The 17,844-nt window shown below is 42.3% G+C and overlaps 1 protein-coding gene across 1 annotated transcript; it reads left to right on the forward strand.

The window, feature by feature from the left end:
- Positions 1–170: 170 nt before the first annotated feature.
- atic (5-aminoimidazole-4-carboxamide ribonucleotide formyltransferase/IMP cyclohydrolase) lies at positions 171–16,104 on the forward strand. Its single transcript, XM_087140083.1, has 18 exons — positions 171–350; positions 2,393–2,519; positions 3,229–3,305; positions 3,834–3,900; positions 4,136–4,224; positions 4,815–4,893; positions 5,704–5,776; positions 6,355–6,640; positions 7,238–7,342; positions 7,607–7,692; positions 7,977–8,066; positions 9,256–9,384; positions 9,871–10,037; positions 11,079–11,187; positions 11,571–11,630; positions 12,591–12,686; positions 13,391–13,532; positions 14,036–16,104. The coding sequence occupies exons 1-17, from the start codon at positions 332–334 to the stop codon at positions 13,508–13,510; spliced, it is 1,779 nt and encodes a 592-aa protein (XP_086996209.1). The 5' UTR covers positions 171–331; the 3' UTR covers positions 13,511–13,532; positions 14,036–16,104.
- The last annotated feature ends 1,740 nt before the right edge of the window (positions 16,105–17,844 follow it).

Consider the following 17,844-nt stretch of genomic DNA (forward strand, 5'->3'; position numbering starts at 1 on the left):
TAAAACGATGTTTTGAGAAGTATATTTTTGTATCCGTAAAGTGTATTACAAAAGATTAATCAAATTTATGATATAATTATTTTATCTGAATTTATGGGACTTAAATTTACCAAAATAAACATAATATAGATTATTAGTATGATATGATTGACTTATAGCCCGCGCTCCAACATGCGCACCACACACGTGCTCAACGTTGTCGTTGAAAGGGTGAACTGTAAATGCCAGACACTCAAGTGGCGCGGAATTTGTTGGCTCGGTCCTGTTTGTATCTCAGAATTGTCACTTTCTGTACCGTTTTGTCAGCGGTAACAAATAATTGTATGCAGCAATGGCGAGTGGGGAAATTGGTAAGAATATTTAACCTAATCTGTTTAGAGATTTTTTATCCTGGATTTCTTTGTCAGGTGGTCAACAGTCTGGGCGGACTCGTGCCACTCGTCATGCTTGTGGACATGTTCGGATTTTGGACCACCTGGAGGAAACATTCTATCAATGTTATGATGATAATGTGTGTCTGTCCGTAAGCCTTAACGCAAATACCGCATAACTGATTTTGTACAATGGTAGATATGGTAGAAAGGCATTGTGGGAAGGCAACAGGTTCAATGTATGCAACTTGCCCACAGCACTTGCCCGTCTAATTAAGTAATTTCTATCATGCTAAATTACCCATGCAGTATTTATTTTTGCGATAAGGCTTGGCCTAGGCCTATGCTATGGTCATTGACACTCCGTTCTGTCAATAGATTTAATTTGTGTCTTGTCTGCATTTGTTTGTGCCATATACGCGTACCGGTATGTGATATCCCTAGTATATGATGGTCTGATTCATTGCTTTTGGACTCTTGAGCCCAGCACCCAGATTGGCAACTAAAAATAACATCAATTCTCACGGTCAGAGATTGTTCCGTTTATCGCACTGATGTATGGGCAAGGGCAACCCTCCCTTCACTTTGTGCAGGGATTTGTATGTTTTCCAAATTTTTTGCAGCAAAGTGATAAAAATAATTAAAAACTTTTCGGTGGAGTGTGTGAGATATTCTTAGTGCATAGACCTTTAAACAGTGAAATTTCAGGCATAGAGGGCCTAGGCTCTGTATTATTTGGTATTAAGGTCGACCGTTTGGTCAGTAATTCAGATTTTCCCCATGGGACCACAACACTGTGAAATATGGAACAACCACCAACTGACCAATCAGAGAGAACCAAGACTTACCCGGTGATGTCATCCTGACCGTGAGAATGACAGTAGAGTCGCCAGGTCCCTTGTACTTTTGTAGGCCTGCCTTGAAAACCAATCAGACTTGACATTAGGCCTAGGTGGCGAAATTAGAGACCTGGTGACTATGCTGTCATTGACGTTAGGCCTAATAAGTACATTGAGGCCTATCATGCCTACGTACATCATTGGAACCAGGAGGTCCAGTGCAAACAAATGGAGTACTCAGTTCTGGGGGTGGAGTACGTGTGCATGTTGGACTGTTAATTCACTCGCTGTTTCCCTCATCAATGCCTTTCACACACGTAATAAAATGATCTTCTAAGCCCCACCCCATTGTTTTCCCACCAATCACAGCCGTAATTTATTATATCCGACAGGCGTGCACAAAAGTCTGACATGCGCGCACAAAAGTCGGACATGATGCACGTAGCTGGAACCTGGAGTTTGGTATTGGAGAAGAGCTTGTGCTAAGCGCCCACCTGTGCAGTGGGGAATGGGGAGGACTATAACGGACTGGCCTATTGTGCGAGTGACGCATTCACTTCAGTACTTTACAACGCGTGTCCCAACTATCAGCGACTCTAGTTAGGCAGGCCCAACTCTACAGGCGTGCGACATTTCCTTAGATCAACTGATTTCCTTGTTTTCTACCTCACGATCATGCCCTTGAAAGTTGAAAAACACTGTACAAAGTCTTGTAAAGATTGGAATTTGCTCGGGTTTTTTTGGGTCAAAGTTCAAGTTGCATGCACCATAGTGTGTATTGATGTTTTATTTATGTCTGTAACTCAAACTGGTAGAGGGGTATGGATAAAAATGCCACATTGGCATAGACCCCCTAACTTGGGTGAATAAAACTTCGTTTTTTCAAATTAAGAAGTTGATCATTTGACCAGGGAAGAGATCCATATACAGACACCATTTTTCTCGGAAAACGACATGGTATTTTCCCTCCTAAATTGAACTTTTCTGGGCATGTTTTGCTTTCTGATGGCTAATAGGTCACTGAAGGGAATAATTACTGATGTCTGTATATGGAACTCTTCCCTTAGACCACTCAAGTCCTAAATCCAGTAAAGTAAAGTTGTGAATTTGGAATGATCGTATTCAATTTTGAGAGAGTGTAGTCCATATGTGTTTGAACTTGAGTTATCTCCTTTTTTCCAGCTCTGTTGAGTGTGTCCAACAAGACAGGTCTGGTGGACTTTGCAAATCGTTTACAGGCCATCGGCCTTCAGCTTGTGGCCTCTGGTGGGACGGCCAAGGCCATCAAAGAGGCCGGTATTGCTGTCAGGTAAAGACTCACATTCGTTGCAAAAATGTCTATATGTTGTTTGTTGACATGTCACATTTTACTGAGCGAAAAGTAAATGTCTACACAGCCGTCAGCTTCACATTGTACATATTATATCTTTATGATTAAATGTGGTAAAATGTTTACTTGTATGTTTAGCCAACTCGACGTGTAGATGTTGCGAGCAATACATGTACTCTTGTCCGGGTGGGAAGTTTAAAAAAAATCCAGCTTTGTGGTTGACGTGTGTTCGGTATGTGATATGCACAGCAGGGATATGCACATTTGTTAAAAATGATTTTATTATGAGATGCGCCTGGCATTTTGTTGGTTACATCAATTTACATGTGAGTTTGACAGATGTGGTAATTTGTGGGAAAAGCACAGCTGGATGGCAGACTCAATTCAACTGCAAGGTTTATATTGTGGGGTCTGATGAAGTGAAGAGATTGAAGGCTCAGTTTTTGGAATTGTTTCATGTAAATGTGAAGTAATCGTCAATTCTTATCTGAGGTGGAATTCAACATAAGAAACAAACCTCTATACAAGAGAGATTCAGAAACCTTGTCACAAATGAATTGTTTTCTAGTTGATCACAACAAGACATGATTTTGTTGTACATGTTTTTGAGAATGAATTGGATTTTCTCAAGTGGAAGACGGATATTGACAAATTACACTGTAAATACTTCCTCTGCTCTCTTCAATAGCGATGTTGCCTCGGTAACGGGAGCACCAGAGATGTTGGGTGGGCGTGTCAAGACGCTGCATCCCGCCGTGCATGCTGGTAGGGATTGGCATAGCTGTCATGGTGTCATTCCACCCCGCAGACAAAAATCAGTTGATTATTTATTATGGAAGGATTTCCCAGTGTCTGGCAAGAATGTGGAATCCCTGTGCCCCTTCATTGCTTGTGTTGTGTTTTAGTTGATTGTCGTATTGTATAAAGGCTTTGCACGGTAGCCATCTTGCTGGGCAATTCTTTTGTTCCACTGGGAAACCTCCTTTGCGTATGCCCTGTGAAGCCAAAGCTCTAGCTTGTAAGATGGCAGCCATGCAAACCCTCTGTTGCTCTTTTAATCTAACCACCTATATAGAAAAATGACTTTTCATACTTCGGGTTTTGATGTTATATTGTGGCATTTGAGTTCTTAGCGTAACTCCTCTGAACAAAGCGTGATGAATGGTCTTTGTTTAAAGGGCTTTGTTTGATTGTAATGGCAAATTTAGTCATAGATTGTAATGAAACGTTCAGTAAGTGTGTTTCACAACATGTCAGTCCACTAACTTGCCCACTCGTGTCCCTGTTACTCAGGTATATTATCCCGAAAGATCGAGCAGGACTTGGCGGATATGAACCAGCAGGGATTCAAGTTTGTGCGGTAAATTTTAAAAAAATACAAGCAAAGCAGCAAACCCAGAAACAATGGCAAATCAGTTGTTAGCAACTTTTATCTCTCCTGGATTTTTTGGTGGAGTACATGCAACATACATGTAATAGGCTCATAATTTTTCTGGATGTTTGTGCAACCTGAAAGTTTGGCACATGCATGTTCATCAACGGCGGATTCCGTCCCTGTATGCCCCCTCCTCACTCTCCATCCCGTCCCCGTACAGGTTGGTGGCATGTAACTTGTATCCATTTGAGTCGACCATCGCCAAGCCAGACGTAACTGTGCCTGCCGCCGTCGAACAGATTGACATCGGTAAGTGGCTCGGCCCATCATGTCGAGCACTCTTGGAAATGTTGCTGTCCCGTGGAAATGTAACATGGACTTGTAAAGAAATGCCGTTTAACCTTTCTGCTCTTTTCATGCCAAACCTAGTGCAACCTTACATGATTTCCCATTTAACCCTAACCCTCTTCAATCTTCCAAAACCCTCTGGGTGGTTTGGGAGGATTTTTTGAAAGGATGGCAGAAAATGTGTGGCTATTTGCGAAGGATGCAGTGCTCAAGGTCGTGGGTTAGACCTTGTGTTGCATAAGCTCAGCCATGCATAAATTCATGTCTAGATTATACAATGTACATGAAAATATCCATATTGCTCCAGGATACCATTCACACTGCGTCAACACAGTGACGGGAATTGCCAGAGGATTTTGAAGAATTGAGACGGTGGACACTCCTCAAAGGAGCATATACAATCGGGATGTGTTGGACGATATTGGAGGGTTGCTTAGCAAAGAGAGGCTTAAGGGGGTAGGGTCAAAAGTTAATGGGAGAGGCTTGATGATGGTAGCATGGTTGTGTTTGGACGGCATTGCAGTGTGATGTTTGCGTCTCTCCGATCACAGGTGGCGTAACTCTGCTGCGAGCTGCCGCCAAGAATCATGCCAGGGTCACAGTGGTGTGCGACCCCGGCGACTACAACAGGTGTGTCCTTACTGTTGAAGCCTCCCATAAGCCATAACCGTCTCCTCTCCTCACGGTACTGCCAGGAAGCATCCCGGTCGCCCCCTCCAAATCTCATCTCTCTTACTTTGCCCCTGAGACATCAAGACGTAATATTAAAAGGCCATGTTGGCAGGGGTGTGCTGTCCTTAGCATCAAATTAAATTGGATTACTTTAGATCGGTCGTGGATGTGGATTTTTCTGACATTTGGGTTGATGGGTCAGAGTGCCAAATTAGGTTGAAAAAGTGGTCAGACAAAATTTCTTTAGCATGATCAATCTTGTTTTTTAAATACAATCATCAGCTTTTGGTCACACGTACATGAAGGTCACATGAGAAGACTCACAGTTTCAATGTCAAATGTCAATGTCAATGTCCAAAAACACCCACTACCATCAGGATTTGCTCTTGGAACTTTAATTGGGAAACTCCAACCCCCTCCGACATTTTGACACCATGTCTGCTGTTGGTCAGCCAAGTAGTACAAATGGTCATTAATGTCTAGTGTCGGACCATAATTTCACACCCTTGTGGGTAGAAAGAAGCAGTCAAATGTGCATAGTATGGATTTGCTTTTATCCTGATGCTGCTGGCTGGGGATCCAGTCTCTTGGGCCCCTTCGACAAATCTCTAATTCACTTGCCCCTCTGTGTCTAATTGACGGTGCCGTTTTCACGTCATTTCGCTCCCTAATCGACATCCCCCCCCTCAGAATTTCAGTTTCTCCAGCAAAATTAGGGGCATCAACATGCCGAGTGCCCAAGTAATGTTTTGCTTTTGTCCGTGGCAGCGTTCTGGCTGAGATTGAAGCCAGCGTGGACAAGGACACCAAGCTGGAAACCAGGCAGAAGCTAGCCGTCAAGGTACAGCCGCATCGCAATGACATGGCTATAGCTAGGCACGGCACATGGGCCCGTTGAAGCCATCCCCCATGCTTGTGTTTTTTGACCAGCCTGTGCTGTAGCCTTTACAGAGATGCAGGTTTTTTTTTGCCCGTGTGGAACTTCTGCAACCTTTCATGTCATCCCTGTCGTCTCTTCATTTTTTGAGTCAGCACAGTCATGTGAAGTAGATTGAATTAGTTAGACAATACATTGTTCAGGTTCTCAACTCGGAGTGTTTTGGATGGAACTATCTTGATTTTGAGTAAACATTGAGGTCAAATTAAAATGTATTTGTTTTACATTTTAAAATTTTATATTTTAAAAAGAAGAGGTTGGCGAGGAAATTCGAGCTGCCCTGCTTCCTCCAAGATTGGGCAAGAGTTACGTGTGATGATATAGCACTCGGTACCCAAAATGAGTTGACAAGAGTGAGGCAACTTAACCAATTCTTGCTCATGATTGCCAAACCACTTGCCAGGTTTTGTAAAAAATTTCTTAAATTTCCTCTGATTGACTTCATTTTGATGCAGTTGTGTTATTATCGTCTTTTCCTGCAGGCATTTACTCACACTGCCTTGTACGACGCGGCCATCTCGGATTTCTTCCGCCAGCAGTACTGCGGCGGCGGCTCGGCGCAGCTGGGGCTCCGCTACGGCACCAACCCCCACCAGAAGCCCGCCCAGCTGTTCACCACCCGCACCGAGCTGCCCCTGAAGGTGCTGAACGGGTCGCCGGGGTTCATCAACCTCTGCGACGCCCTCAACGCCTGGCAGCTGGTCAAGGAGTTGCGGACCGCCCTCGGGATACCGGCGGCCACCTCCTTCAAGCACGTCAGCCCGGCAGGTAGGCGGACGTATGTTGACAAAAGTGGGACGGTTGTAAAACGGCCGTGAAATAGATTGATACACCATACCTTGTATGATGTACACATGGGCAACAGCATATGCTATAGACTGTTATCGTAATACTGCCATGCTTGTCTTGTTCCCTGTAGACCCGTTGGCAGTAGTGATACATCTTTGCATATTTATAAAAAGGGAACAGAATATTTTTCCTATTTGGAAAAAATAATCTGTTTGGTAACATTGCTTTGAATAGTAGAAAAGCACGACAGCTACGCCATGGTGGAGGCATATTGCCCAGTGCCATGATTTGTACCTTTTGAGAATGAAATTTGACAGATTAGATCTTATGGACCATTCATACATATCACACTGGGACATTTGGTCACACAATGGCTTCGGTGATAAAAAAAAATCCTGATAATCAGCCGTCCACATTGCTAAGCCTTACTTCTGATACTTCCCTCTTGTAATTACCTTAACCTTTTGTAATCCATCAAGATGAAAAATCAATGGCATTTTCATTTTACTGAAAGACAATGAAGACACCGGCCTTTGCGTGAAATGACGGCGGCCTCTCTCCCTTTGCTTTGCCCAGGTGCTGCCGTCGGCGTGGAGTTGAGTCCCGAGCAGGCCAAGCTCTGCATGGTGGATGATCTGATGCCCCTGACACCGTTGGCAACAGCCTATGCTAGGGCCAGGGGTGAGTTTATTAAAACACCCTCACATCTAGGGGGAAAGTCCGAGTAAGGACCGTTCGGTGACCACAGGTCAAATTTCCTTAGTAATCTTTCATACGGTCGAAAAAAGATTAGCATTGAGGTAAGAAACGGCACAGTGTGGTCAGTGTTCTTCAAAATGCAGACCTAGTCAAACTAAGAATGACACATATAATGCAAAATGCACCCCCCCTAAAAAAATTAAATCAATGACTGACTTGGGCTTGTGTGTCTTTTCCCTGTGCAAGGTGCTGACCGCATGTCATCTTTTGGGGACTTTGTGGCTCTGTCCGATGTCTGCGATGTCCCCACAGCCAAGATTCTGTCCAGAGAGGTCAGTTTTCCAACTTCCTCATCCCCAAAATTGAGCGGTTTAATATTGATTTGAGGTTTGAAATTCAAAGCATCTTCCATGAAATTGATAGGTTTTTAAAAATGAAAAAATATTGTGTAGGTAACCTGCCCTTAATTCTCCCTTGAAATTGGGTTGTAGCTGCATGTAAAAAGTAATTTTGCACAGCTGAAGTTGTCAAGCTGCCTGCCAGAACATTCCCCCGTTCTTTTTTATCTAGATCCGTGCATTCAAAGAAACTCACGTGAAGTGGCTTACATTTTTAGGTGTCTGATGGAGTCATAGCCCCTGGATACGAGCCTGAGGCCCAAGAAATCTTGGCCAAGAAGAAAGGAGGCAAATACTGCATCCTCACGGTAAGTGACCTGTGTCACGTAGAGGATGTTCACTCGCGTTGTTTTTGACGGACGTTGTTCAGTTGCCACAGTTGCTCAACAGATCCACAACACTTGACACGCACTGTTTCATGAAGATAAGATGGTAAGTCCATTTTAGATGTACAACTGAAGGTTTTCTCCACGTACAGAGTGAAATGGCCAGATTCGCTAATATTCACATATGTGGAGTGTTGCCTAAGCGCGTGCCTCCCCAATCTTCTTCTTGTAGCAGTCATGTACCCTTCTGTGTTGGGGTCACTCTTTGGGGTCAGTTGGTAAGCAGTACACAGATGTACAGCTGTGTCATATTAAGCATTACACTAAATATCCCTCACAGGAATATCAGATTACACTTTTGTGCAGTAAACCAAATGCAATGAAGAGGACTGCACAAAAGACCCTGGGTCATTTTGTGCCGGCAACTGACAGTATGCACATTGAACATGAGCATATTTGTGTTCCGTATAGAAAACACATGCACAAGAGTGACTGCTGGCATTTCTGCATATTTGTGCTGGTTGAACCGTGGGAGGGTTAAGCTTGCAGTTTAGGGGACATTTTCACAGCCAAACATATGATATTTACTGAAACTGTTGAAATGCCAATTTCAAAATTTCCCAAAGTCTCACAATTGGCCATATTTGTGTCACTGAGCCTACAGGACCGGGTGTGCTTCCATATGTATTTACATTGCCATGGTAACATTTGATGTCAAAATACATATACTTCCTCCTTTGAAGTATCGAACCGCATTATTTCATCCCAAGTTCCTGACAGTATTTTTGCTGGGAACCTTTGTGAATAGGCCCTCAACTGTTCTTTGATGTCTTGATTGATCAATTGATGTATCAGTTACTCAATTACATATTTTTGTTTGATTAATCTAAAACTATTTTCAAAGATGGATTTGTGATGGAGTGTTGATTTTACCAAATAGTTGTTCGCAGTACCCGCTGCTACATCTGATCCGAACTAGCCAGCTGACACCGGCAAGCTCGGGTGGTCGAGTGGTTAAGATGTCTGCACTAGTAAGCAGATGGTCTTGGGTTCGAGTCCCACCTGAGTACGCTTGTGGTTTTTTCACAAGCCTTTGGGGCATACACTGAGTATACAGTTCTTTGACCCGCGTAATTGAAAGTCACTTGTATTTCCTTTGAACCATGTATAGATGGATCCCAATTACGAGCCAGATGACATGGAGACGCGTACCCTCTTTGGCCTACAGCTACAGCAGCTGCGCAATAATGCCGTCGTCACCAAGAAACTTTTTGAAAACGTGGTGACCAAGCGACGGGAGGTAGGAATGGCCATTCAGAAATTCTAAGCTGTGAATTTTGTAGACTAATTCCTTTGCCCAAAGGGGCTGATTGACAGTGCATAAGTGTGTAAAAATGAACATTCAACAATGCAGTGTGTTTATCAAAGTGAATCGCTGTCCAGCATCGTTGCAAAGTGACTAAGCAGGCACTGGTACGATAAGTCATCTGATAATCCTTAGAAAGCCGTGTGAGATTACAGGTAAGCAACTCTACAGCGATTGTTGAAATAGCTAAAACCCGTAAGCAAAATATCGTGCACTGCCCATATCAAATCAATGCGCAAATACAGTCACTGAGTAAAGGCCTTGGGGCACTATTGGGAAGATGTTACGTAGAAATGAGACTGAAAGGGTGTCGGCTAGTAGCCTTGAACCCAGTGACTCCAAAGTTGAAATCAGAGTCTCTTAGCTTTGTCATCTGAAATTACCTGTTTTGGGTTTTTTTTTGGGGGGTGGGGGGAGCAGTTGCCTGAAGGGGGCTTGCGTGATCTGATTGTGGCCACCATTGCTGTCAAGTACACCCAGTCCAACTCGGTGTGCTACGCTCTGGACGGTCAAGTGATCGGGAGCGGGGCGGGCCAGCAATCGCGCATCCACTGCACCCGACTGGCCGGCGATAAGGCCAACAACTGGTGAGTTTGTGTGCGTAATGTTCCACACCATAATAATCAAAACCCGATGATGATGAATTTGGCCATGCGTTGTTGTCCGACTCGTTCTCTTGGCACCTTTCTGAATTCAGTGCAATTCAACAACGGCAAGGCATGCTATCTGCAGATTTAAAGCAGTCATAAAGAGAACATTTTTTTTTCTGTGTTTGGTTTTGTTGCACCAGCGAAGATTATTCTGCCTTTTATTGAAATTATCACAACTGCAATGATACCTGGGATTTGAACTTGTGCATTTATCAGCTGGACCTAACCTTCCCCATTCACACAAAGTTAAACACCCATATGGGACTTTGTGCACAGAGGCTGTTGGACTTTGTTTTTCTGAGGTATGACGAACCCAATGCAAAAGCCAGCTGTCTGGGCCCTACCGGACCTATCCCCACAGAATTAAACACTTTACTACTGTTTAATTCTGCGTGGTTGGGGAAGGTTATGGTTAATGTCAGATTTTCTTACCCGCTGGGGTGTGGTTGTTTTTACCTGCAAATTCTTCAACCTTGCGATTGCACTTTGACTCAGCCAGGCACGGCACATGAATACGTTAACCTCGAAAATGAAAAAAAAGAATTCTTGAACGATCGAACACATAAGGAAAATTATGCATCTACGCGTCATCCGCGGTCAAGTGTTTACACATGCATGCTTGGATGTTCTGAATTTTCTATGGACACTTGATCTCAGTTTTTCTTCTGAAATAATGGCTAGGAATTACATAAACATTTTAGAGCCATTAGTTGACTCAGTGAGAAAATCTCTCAAGTTGCGAAGGATTTCAAGCCTCGGAACTGAGAATTTAACTGACTTTATGTGCCAGGACCATTTTCTAAATTCCGTCCTCTCCACGGTGACAGAGCACTTCAGAATATATTCCTTGAAGCTGGATGGGCTGTAACGTGAAGTTGTGTCTACTAACTTGTATTAACTATAGACCCAGAGGAAAACTACCAAGTGGAGTGGTTTCCTTTGGTGCTGGTTCCTCCTCATTCTCTCTCTGCTTCTCAGGTGGCTACGTCAGCATCCCAAAGTTCTGGGTCTTTCCTTCAAGGAAGGCGTCAAGAGAGCCGAGAGGTCCAACATCATCGATGTCTACGTCAACGGGACAGTTAGTCAGGTAGGACCACACACAATCAGGAAATCAACTCCAATGTTGTATTCTGAACAGTACTGTGTAATTTATGAGGTGTCGTCTTATCGTTATGGGTAGCAGTCCATGATACGACAATAAAAAACAATATCAACCTGCAACAGATTCTGATTTGTAACGAAAAAGGCATTTGAAAACAATTCTGAAGTAATCGTTCTCATTGTGAAACTTAGAGGCATGTTCAGTATTGTGGCAGTTGGAATGGGCATGACTTCATCAGCGACGGTGGGCATATCATTGAAAGTAGCCGTGGAGTGAACTAACCCACACAGCAAGTGTGAAATCTTTCTTGTTCACATGCCTGCTCAAGTCCTAAATCACTTACAATGATTTGTGTCGGTTTCTCTCAGGACATGGATAAAGACACATGGGAAGGCTCTCTGCAGACCGTCCCTGAACAGCTGACTGAAGTAAGATACATGTATTTGCTATTTGGTCATGAAGTGAATAGACAGATCCAGTAAGTCCCAGCCCCCCTGTGCACGCGGGCACTCGATGAGTGTTCTTCTCCAGTGCCATACTGCTTGTTCCACCCACGGCCATCAGATGTGTGTGCAAGTATGTCGGACATTTGTGCAGGTGTGTCGGACGTCAATCTGTGATTGGTCAGAACACAATGGGGCGGGGCTTAATGGATCAGTCTATTGATGTGGACGACTCTTTTCTTTGCTTGCAGTGTTGTTGACTGAGAACAGTGCATTGCATATCCGACAAACTGGCGTCTGTTTGACCTTTCTGGTGATTTCCAGATTTTATCTCACTAACTGACGAATGGGTTTGGCAACGGTATTCAATGTATTGCTCATAGAGCCAGAAATACTGATTAGGAAATCACTTCAAAGACCAATTTTGTATGTTTTAGACACAGATCAAAAGAGGGTCGAATGTCAAAAATGAGTATGCAATAACTGCTCAACTGAAAACGTGTTTTTCTTGAAAACATTGATATTTCGTATTCGCCGGTTCGTCAGATATGCCACAATTTTCTCAGTTCGGTGAATTTGTTCGCTGATTTTGAAATTCAAATATTGTGCAGACCTGCATATGTAAATTTGCTTGGAGCTCTGCATTTGGTTGGATTTTGAAAATGTTTGACTGTTCGGTTGGAAAAAGGTAAAAAAGAATTGGCTTTTTGGGACTTAACAAGCGTGCTCGTCTGTCTTTTAGTTGGTCATACTCTCAGTTTATAAATAGTTTTCATAAGCCTAGCGATATTTAACTTGTGAAACTGAATCTGCTGACGTTTTATCTGTTTTAACCCTAACCCTGACGGTGTACGTAAAATCATATTGGAAGTTGAGGATTTGGGACTGTTACGGATTGGGGGAAATGATATTGTAATGAGTGTTGTGCATTTTCCGTCTGTGAAGGCGGAGCGCAAGGACTGGCTGGCCAAACTGAAGGGAGTGGCCCTCAGCTCGGATGCCTTCTTCCCCTTCCGTGACAACATCGATCGTGCTCATCAGGTGAGGCCGGTGACTAGTGCATCCATCGTTGACAAGCGTGCATTTGGTCAGAGTTAGTGGAACTGTTGTTAACTGTAGTCCTTGATTGAAGTTGCTCGAGGCTGTTCTCATTGTCAGACTTTCGAGTAGTGGCGTGAGTGGATTCAAAGCTGACTCGTCACCATGGATCTTTTAAGGGTTTCAATTTGTCAATTCAAAATGACGTACAAGGGACTTGGTAGCAACATCGCTATTAAATTCAGTCGCTCTTTTGATTAAACGAGTTCAGCGTACTTGGATTATCAGGAAGTCTGTTATCAATTGTATCTTTCTCAGAGGTTTTAGCTGAGGACCTTGAATTATCTCAAACAGAATGACTCTGGTCAATAGATGAACTGTGAAATGTACAATTTGTAAGGGGTTGTTTGAGATTTGTGCAAAGTTTCATGTTGGTTGAAATTTTTGAAATGTCTTGGCACTGATCTTTTGGCATTTTTGTCTCAGAAAACAAGTCCACGTACCGTAGCTTTTTAGAAGATTGAAAAACCAAGGCATGTTTGAATAACAGTCGGGAACTGAAAATGTCTTTGTGGAGTATATGTATGCTGAAAGTTTTAAAATATCTAAGTCAGTCATTCAACAATTTGTTCTGAAGTTTAGGGACCGATTTGGCGTGGAGTAACCCAGTACCCAACTTATTGATGGCTTTTGTTCTTTTGGACCAGAGTGGGGTAGAGTTTATCGCCAGTCCGGCCGGAGCTGTGCAAGACCAGGCCATCATACAGGCTTGCGATGAGCACGGCATAGCTCTGGCTCACACCAATGTCCGCCTGTTCCACCACTAGAAGAAACGGATGGCACCGTGGGGTAAGTAGAGCCCTTCTCTGTAGCCTTGTTAATCAAAATGAGGGGAAGAAATGATCTGTCCTGAGACACCTCGTCAACAGAAAGAATGTGGCCGTAATACCACGGTCTGGCGAATTTTTAGTCAACTTTTTCAGGTGTTCTTGTTTTCCAGAGCAGACAAAAAACATTAAAGATATTGCCTCCATGATGTGACAGTTACATGAAATCTTGGGCCTTCCACTGCATGTTTCTTTTTGCATCTTGACAGATTACTTAATTCCCGTGACGGATGGAGACAGCATTTTTTTTCCTTTTTTATGGGTACTTGTATAGCAGTGCCTTTCCACCTGCCTGTCAAAATAGATTTGGAGTTTAGAAAGTAAAATCCTTAGATTCCTCAACCAAATATTGGCCAGCTTTTTCAACTTTCGCCATCCTATTCCTGTGCTAACACCCAAACTGCAGATTTGAGTCAGAGGTCGTGAAACCATTTTTTTCTGGTGTGTTCTTTCTTTGTCCTCCAGCTGACGGTAGTCATCTTATCCCATGAAGCAGGGTCGTTGTAACAATGCAAGATGATCGACAAATACTAGCGCGCAGGAAAGTCAGATTACAGACTGTTATCATGGCATGTACATGTCTCAGCCTTGTGTTTAAGTATGGTTGTAGGTGTGGCTACATGCACATGTAGTTGGAGGTATTTGTAATGAATTGAGTAATTAATCTTTTAAATTATAATTGCGTATCAATGTAAGCATTATATTGTTTTGTTCTAAATAAATGGTAGTCACGTAACAGTGTAAAAAAAAGGCCAAGAAGCTAAGCTGACCAGCAGATTTTGTTCTAGTGAAATAAAATGCATTGGCTTATATTCATACCCAAGCCTTGTGCACATTTTAGGTACACACATAGCCTGTGCTTGCCCTCTTAAGGGCATGTTCTTGATTGTTGCAGATGGGAAATGTGAGTGTGACCTTTTTGACACTTCCTTCTGTCACAATCCTGTGAATTACTCTCAGTGGAATGCATTTCATCTTTTGGGATTTTTTTTTTCAAAAGTTGAGGGCTGCAAAGTGACAGGGACTGGGCTGTACCGTCCTGAATCTGGCTACAATTTTTCAAATGGCAAGCTGTCAGATTGGAGCAAACTTACGATTTACACTTGCCTGTGGAAAGAAAACTCGTTATCCCAGACGATGAAAGGATTGAAACACATGCATTGTAATACTGAAATCTTAGTAAGTTTGAAATATTGTCTGGATTTATCCTTGCCTGCTGTAGAAGTAACTTAGACAAGTTTATTATCAGTGTTTTCATGTTATGGAGATGGCAACTCCGACCAGACAAATTTTTTTTTAAATTGTTGCATGAAATGCGGTGAGTCAAAAGTCTATCCAGAGGACATCTATTTTCATTCCAGGATAAGTGCATGTTGCCAGCAAGACAGTTTTCCTGTTCAGTCAAACTGATCAGTCTTTTTAGTTTGTATTTCACAAGTGGAAATCAGCGATGTTAAATACGAATATGTTACTGTTTATGTAGATTAAGAGACAATAGAGGCTTTGCACAGAGGCCATCTTGCAGGGCATTTCTTTTGTTCCACTGGGAAACCATCTTTGCACATGTGAGTGAAACAAAAGCACTGGCCTGCAAGATGGCAGCCATGCAAACCCTCTATTCATTCCAAAAGAGGAGTTCGGGAGTTAATCTTTCTGTATTCACTTCTCGAGAGGTTTCACCTTAATTGCTTTACTGTTCAGATTCCTTTGAAATAGTTACTTCTCTGATGAAAGGATGGATATCCAGCAGTCTGTTGGTGTTTAATATGTCAGGTTTTTGTGATGTTAGCAAACAGGAATTTGCATTGTTTTTCATTGGTTTCAGAATTCTTCACACTTGTTTGGAGACAGAACTTGCAGGGTTTGCACAAAAATAGTTTGGACCTGGACATTTCCCAGGTGTACTTCTAAAGTATGTGATCAGGGGCCAATTTCATAGAGCTGCTTAAATTAAGCGCAAAATTTGCTTAAGCACAAAAACCCTTGCTTAAAAACAAAAGGTTACCAGCTCAAATTCTATGCGGTTGTCATGCTCACCAAAAGACAGGTGAATACCATTCCAAACCAATATACATCACGTGGAGATTTGGCTGGTAACCTGATTTGTCAAGCAAGGTTATTTCACGCTTAAGCAAATTTTGTACGTAAGCAGCTCTATGAAATTGGCCCCTGGCTTTGAAATCAAGTAATTCTCCATGTGTCGTGCTCACATCAGTCTAATGTTTTAAATTAATTATCTGTGTTGTACGGTACGTTATCATGAGGCATAAATATCTGAATGAGCAATTAGTTAAGTATCAGTGACTGACAGTTGAAGAAGCTCAGTTTAAAATGAAATCAGAGTTGTAAGATTAGAGATCAAAAATCTTGACATTTGTCTGGTTTGTATTTTTGTTAGAATTATGGTGGTATCTACATGTACATGAAGTACTTTATTTTATTGCACTTTGTTAAACTGGTATAGAATACATCTGAAATTTCAGTTCGTGTTGTGCAAGTGTTAAAATATATACTCAGCCCTAAAAGACAGGAAACGTTCGGCCATTGGTTTTGTTGTTTTTGCATTGATGGTGTAATTTCACAGATGGAATTTTGGAACCACCCTTGCTGTCTTGTTCATTTTGAAGCATGAAGAACTCTTTTCATTGCCCCAAGATTCAATGTTTTGTCCAGTTTGATTAGGCTGTTTTTCATACAAAGTACGGAGCATTAGGTAAGTGATTGTGCTAGTTTTGTTGACTAAAATCATCTTTGCTTGTCTGAATGTTTTCTGAATGAAACATTTTTGCAAATACAAATTGTGGGTCAAAGATCACATCTCACCAAAGGACGATCAACTCATTTCAAGTCTGCTCTTAATTAACCTGTAATGTGGGTGCGATGTTATTTTGACTGGTTAAAATTTGAATGTGTCATACCTCAGTTTTGAATACTCTTTTTTCATTGGCCCCAAATGAGCTTGTGACAGGGCGACATAACTGCATATCACACTAATTGTTGGACGTTACATTGGCCTGTCTTCTGTGATATCATGCACGTGCACCCCCACAGTGCTCAGAGACTGTGAAGCTGCTAATGTTCAAAGATTTCTCTGGTGCCCTTAAAGAGCACCTTTAAGTAAACATGTTTTACATTGAGAATTCGCATCCTGGCCTGAATATTTATTTTAACAGATAAAATTAGAGAAACATGTTTTCCTTTTTTAGAGGTGCTCTTTAACGTACCTCAGAAGAACAAAAATGAAGTAAAAAGGGAAAATATGACAAACAATTTTGACTGCTGTGACATAGGATATGTTTTAAACTCAAATGACACCCTCAGCTTTGTCTGGGGCACAATGCAATGCTTGGAGTTTCAAAGTTTGGTAACCCACATCACAGCAGTCAGCAGTTGTTGGAATATGAAGAGGCTAAAACTTTTGGATTATTCAGTGATGAAAAAGGAATTTTGGAATGTGTCTTAGGCAGGTGTACATATTGTTGCTTACTGGGTATTTCTCTTTACTGATAAAGAAATGATGCACATCACAAAGGTTGCTGCCACTTGGAACAGAGGGATCGCAGATTCATGTCACGTAAGTTGTGCATCGGTAATGTTTTAACTTGTCAAGTTCTCCTTAGACTTCTTTTTTGATATTTTAAACATGGCTTAATTTTTTCTTTCTGTTGTTCCAGTCATTTTGTTGGCAGTGAGTTGAGTCCAGGTAATGTCGAGCCCTGACTGGTTGGCAGTGAGTTGAGTCCAAGTAATGCCGAGCCCTGACTGGTTGGCAGTGAGTTGAGTCCAAGTAATGCCGAGCCCTGACTGGTTGGCAGTGAGTTGAGTCCAAGTAATGCCGAGCCCTGACTGGTTGGCAGTGAGTTGAGCCCAAGTAATGCTGAGCCTTAGACTGGTTTCTTCAGTGGCTTTGGATTTTGCTTACTGGGGCTGCTGCTGAGACAAGGTATGTGTTTGTTTAGTTTTAGATGAGTCTGGTGTGATTTTTTTTTCAAATTTATCTGAATCTACATGTACATCAGTATGTAGAGTGAACTGAACTTTATGCACGGCTTGAAGGATGGTTTGGACCATTTAGTAGACTATTCAGAACTAGGACCTGGAGTATGGTGGCACTGCTGGTTACGAGTTGACCACTCATTTTGCCTGTAATGTTTTTTGAGTAGGTAAACTTTGCAGAAAAATCACCCTTTGCTTGGTTTTTGATGTTACCTTCTGTGAAGGAGTAATTTGACCATGCCTTGTCGTGATCTCTGTAAATACATTTTGTTCTGCTA

This window comes from Acanthaster planci, linkage group LG08, assembly GCF_054643075.1.
Source record: "Acanthaster planci isolate LZ-2023a linkage group LG08, COTS_SCS, whole genome shotgun sequence".
NCBI classification, from domain to species: Eukaryota; Metazoa; Echinodermata; class Asteroidea; order Valvatida; family Acanthasteridae; genus Acanthaster; species Acanthaster planci.

Bases quoted from the DNA above. Each gene is read 5' to 3' on its own strand.
- atic (XM_087140083.1), top strand. The intron at 4,894-5,703 runs GTGTGTCCTTAC...TGTCCGTGGCAG, and splicing joins GACCCCGGCGACTACAACAG to CGTTCTGGCTGAGATTGAAG. The intron at 7,693-7,976 runs GTCAGTTTTCCA...TTACATTTTTAG, and splicing joins CCAAGATTCTGTCCAGAGAG to GTGTCTGATGGAGTCATAGC.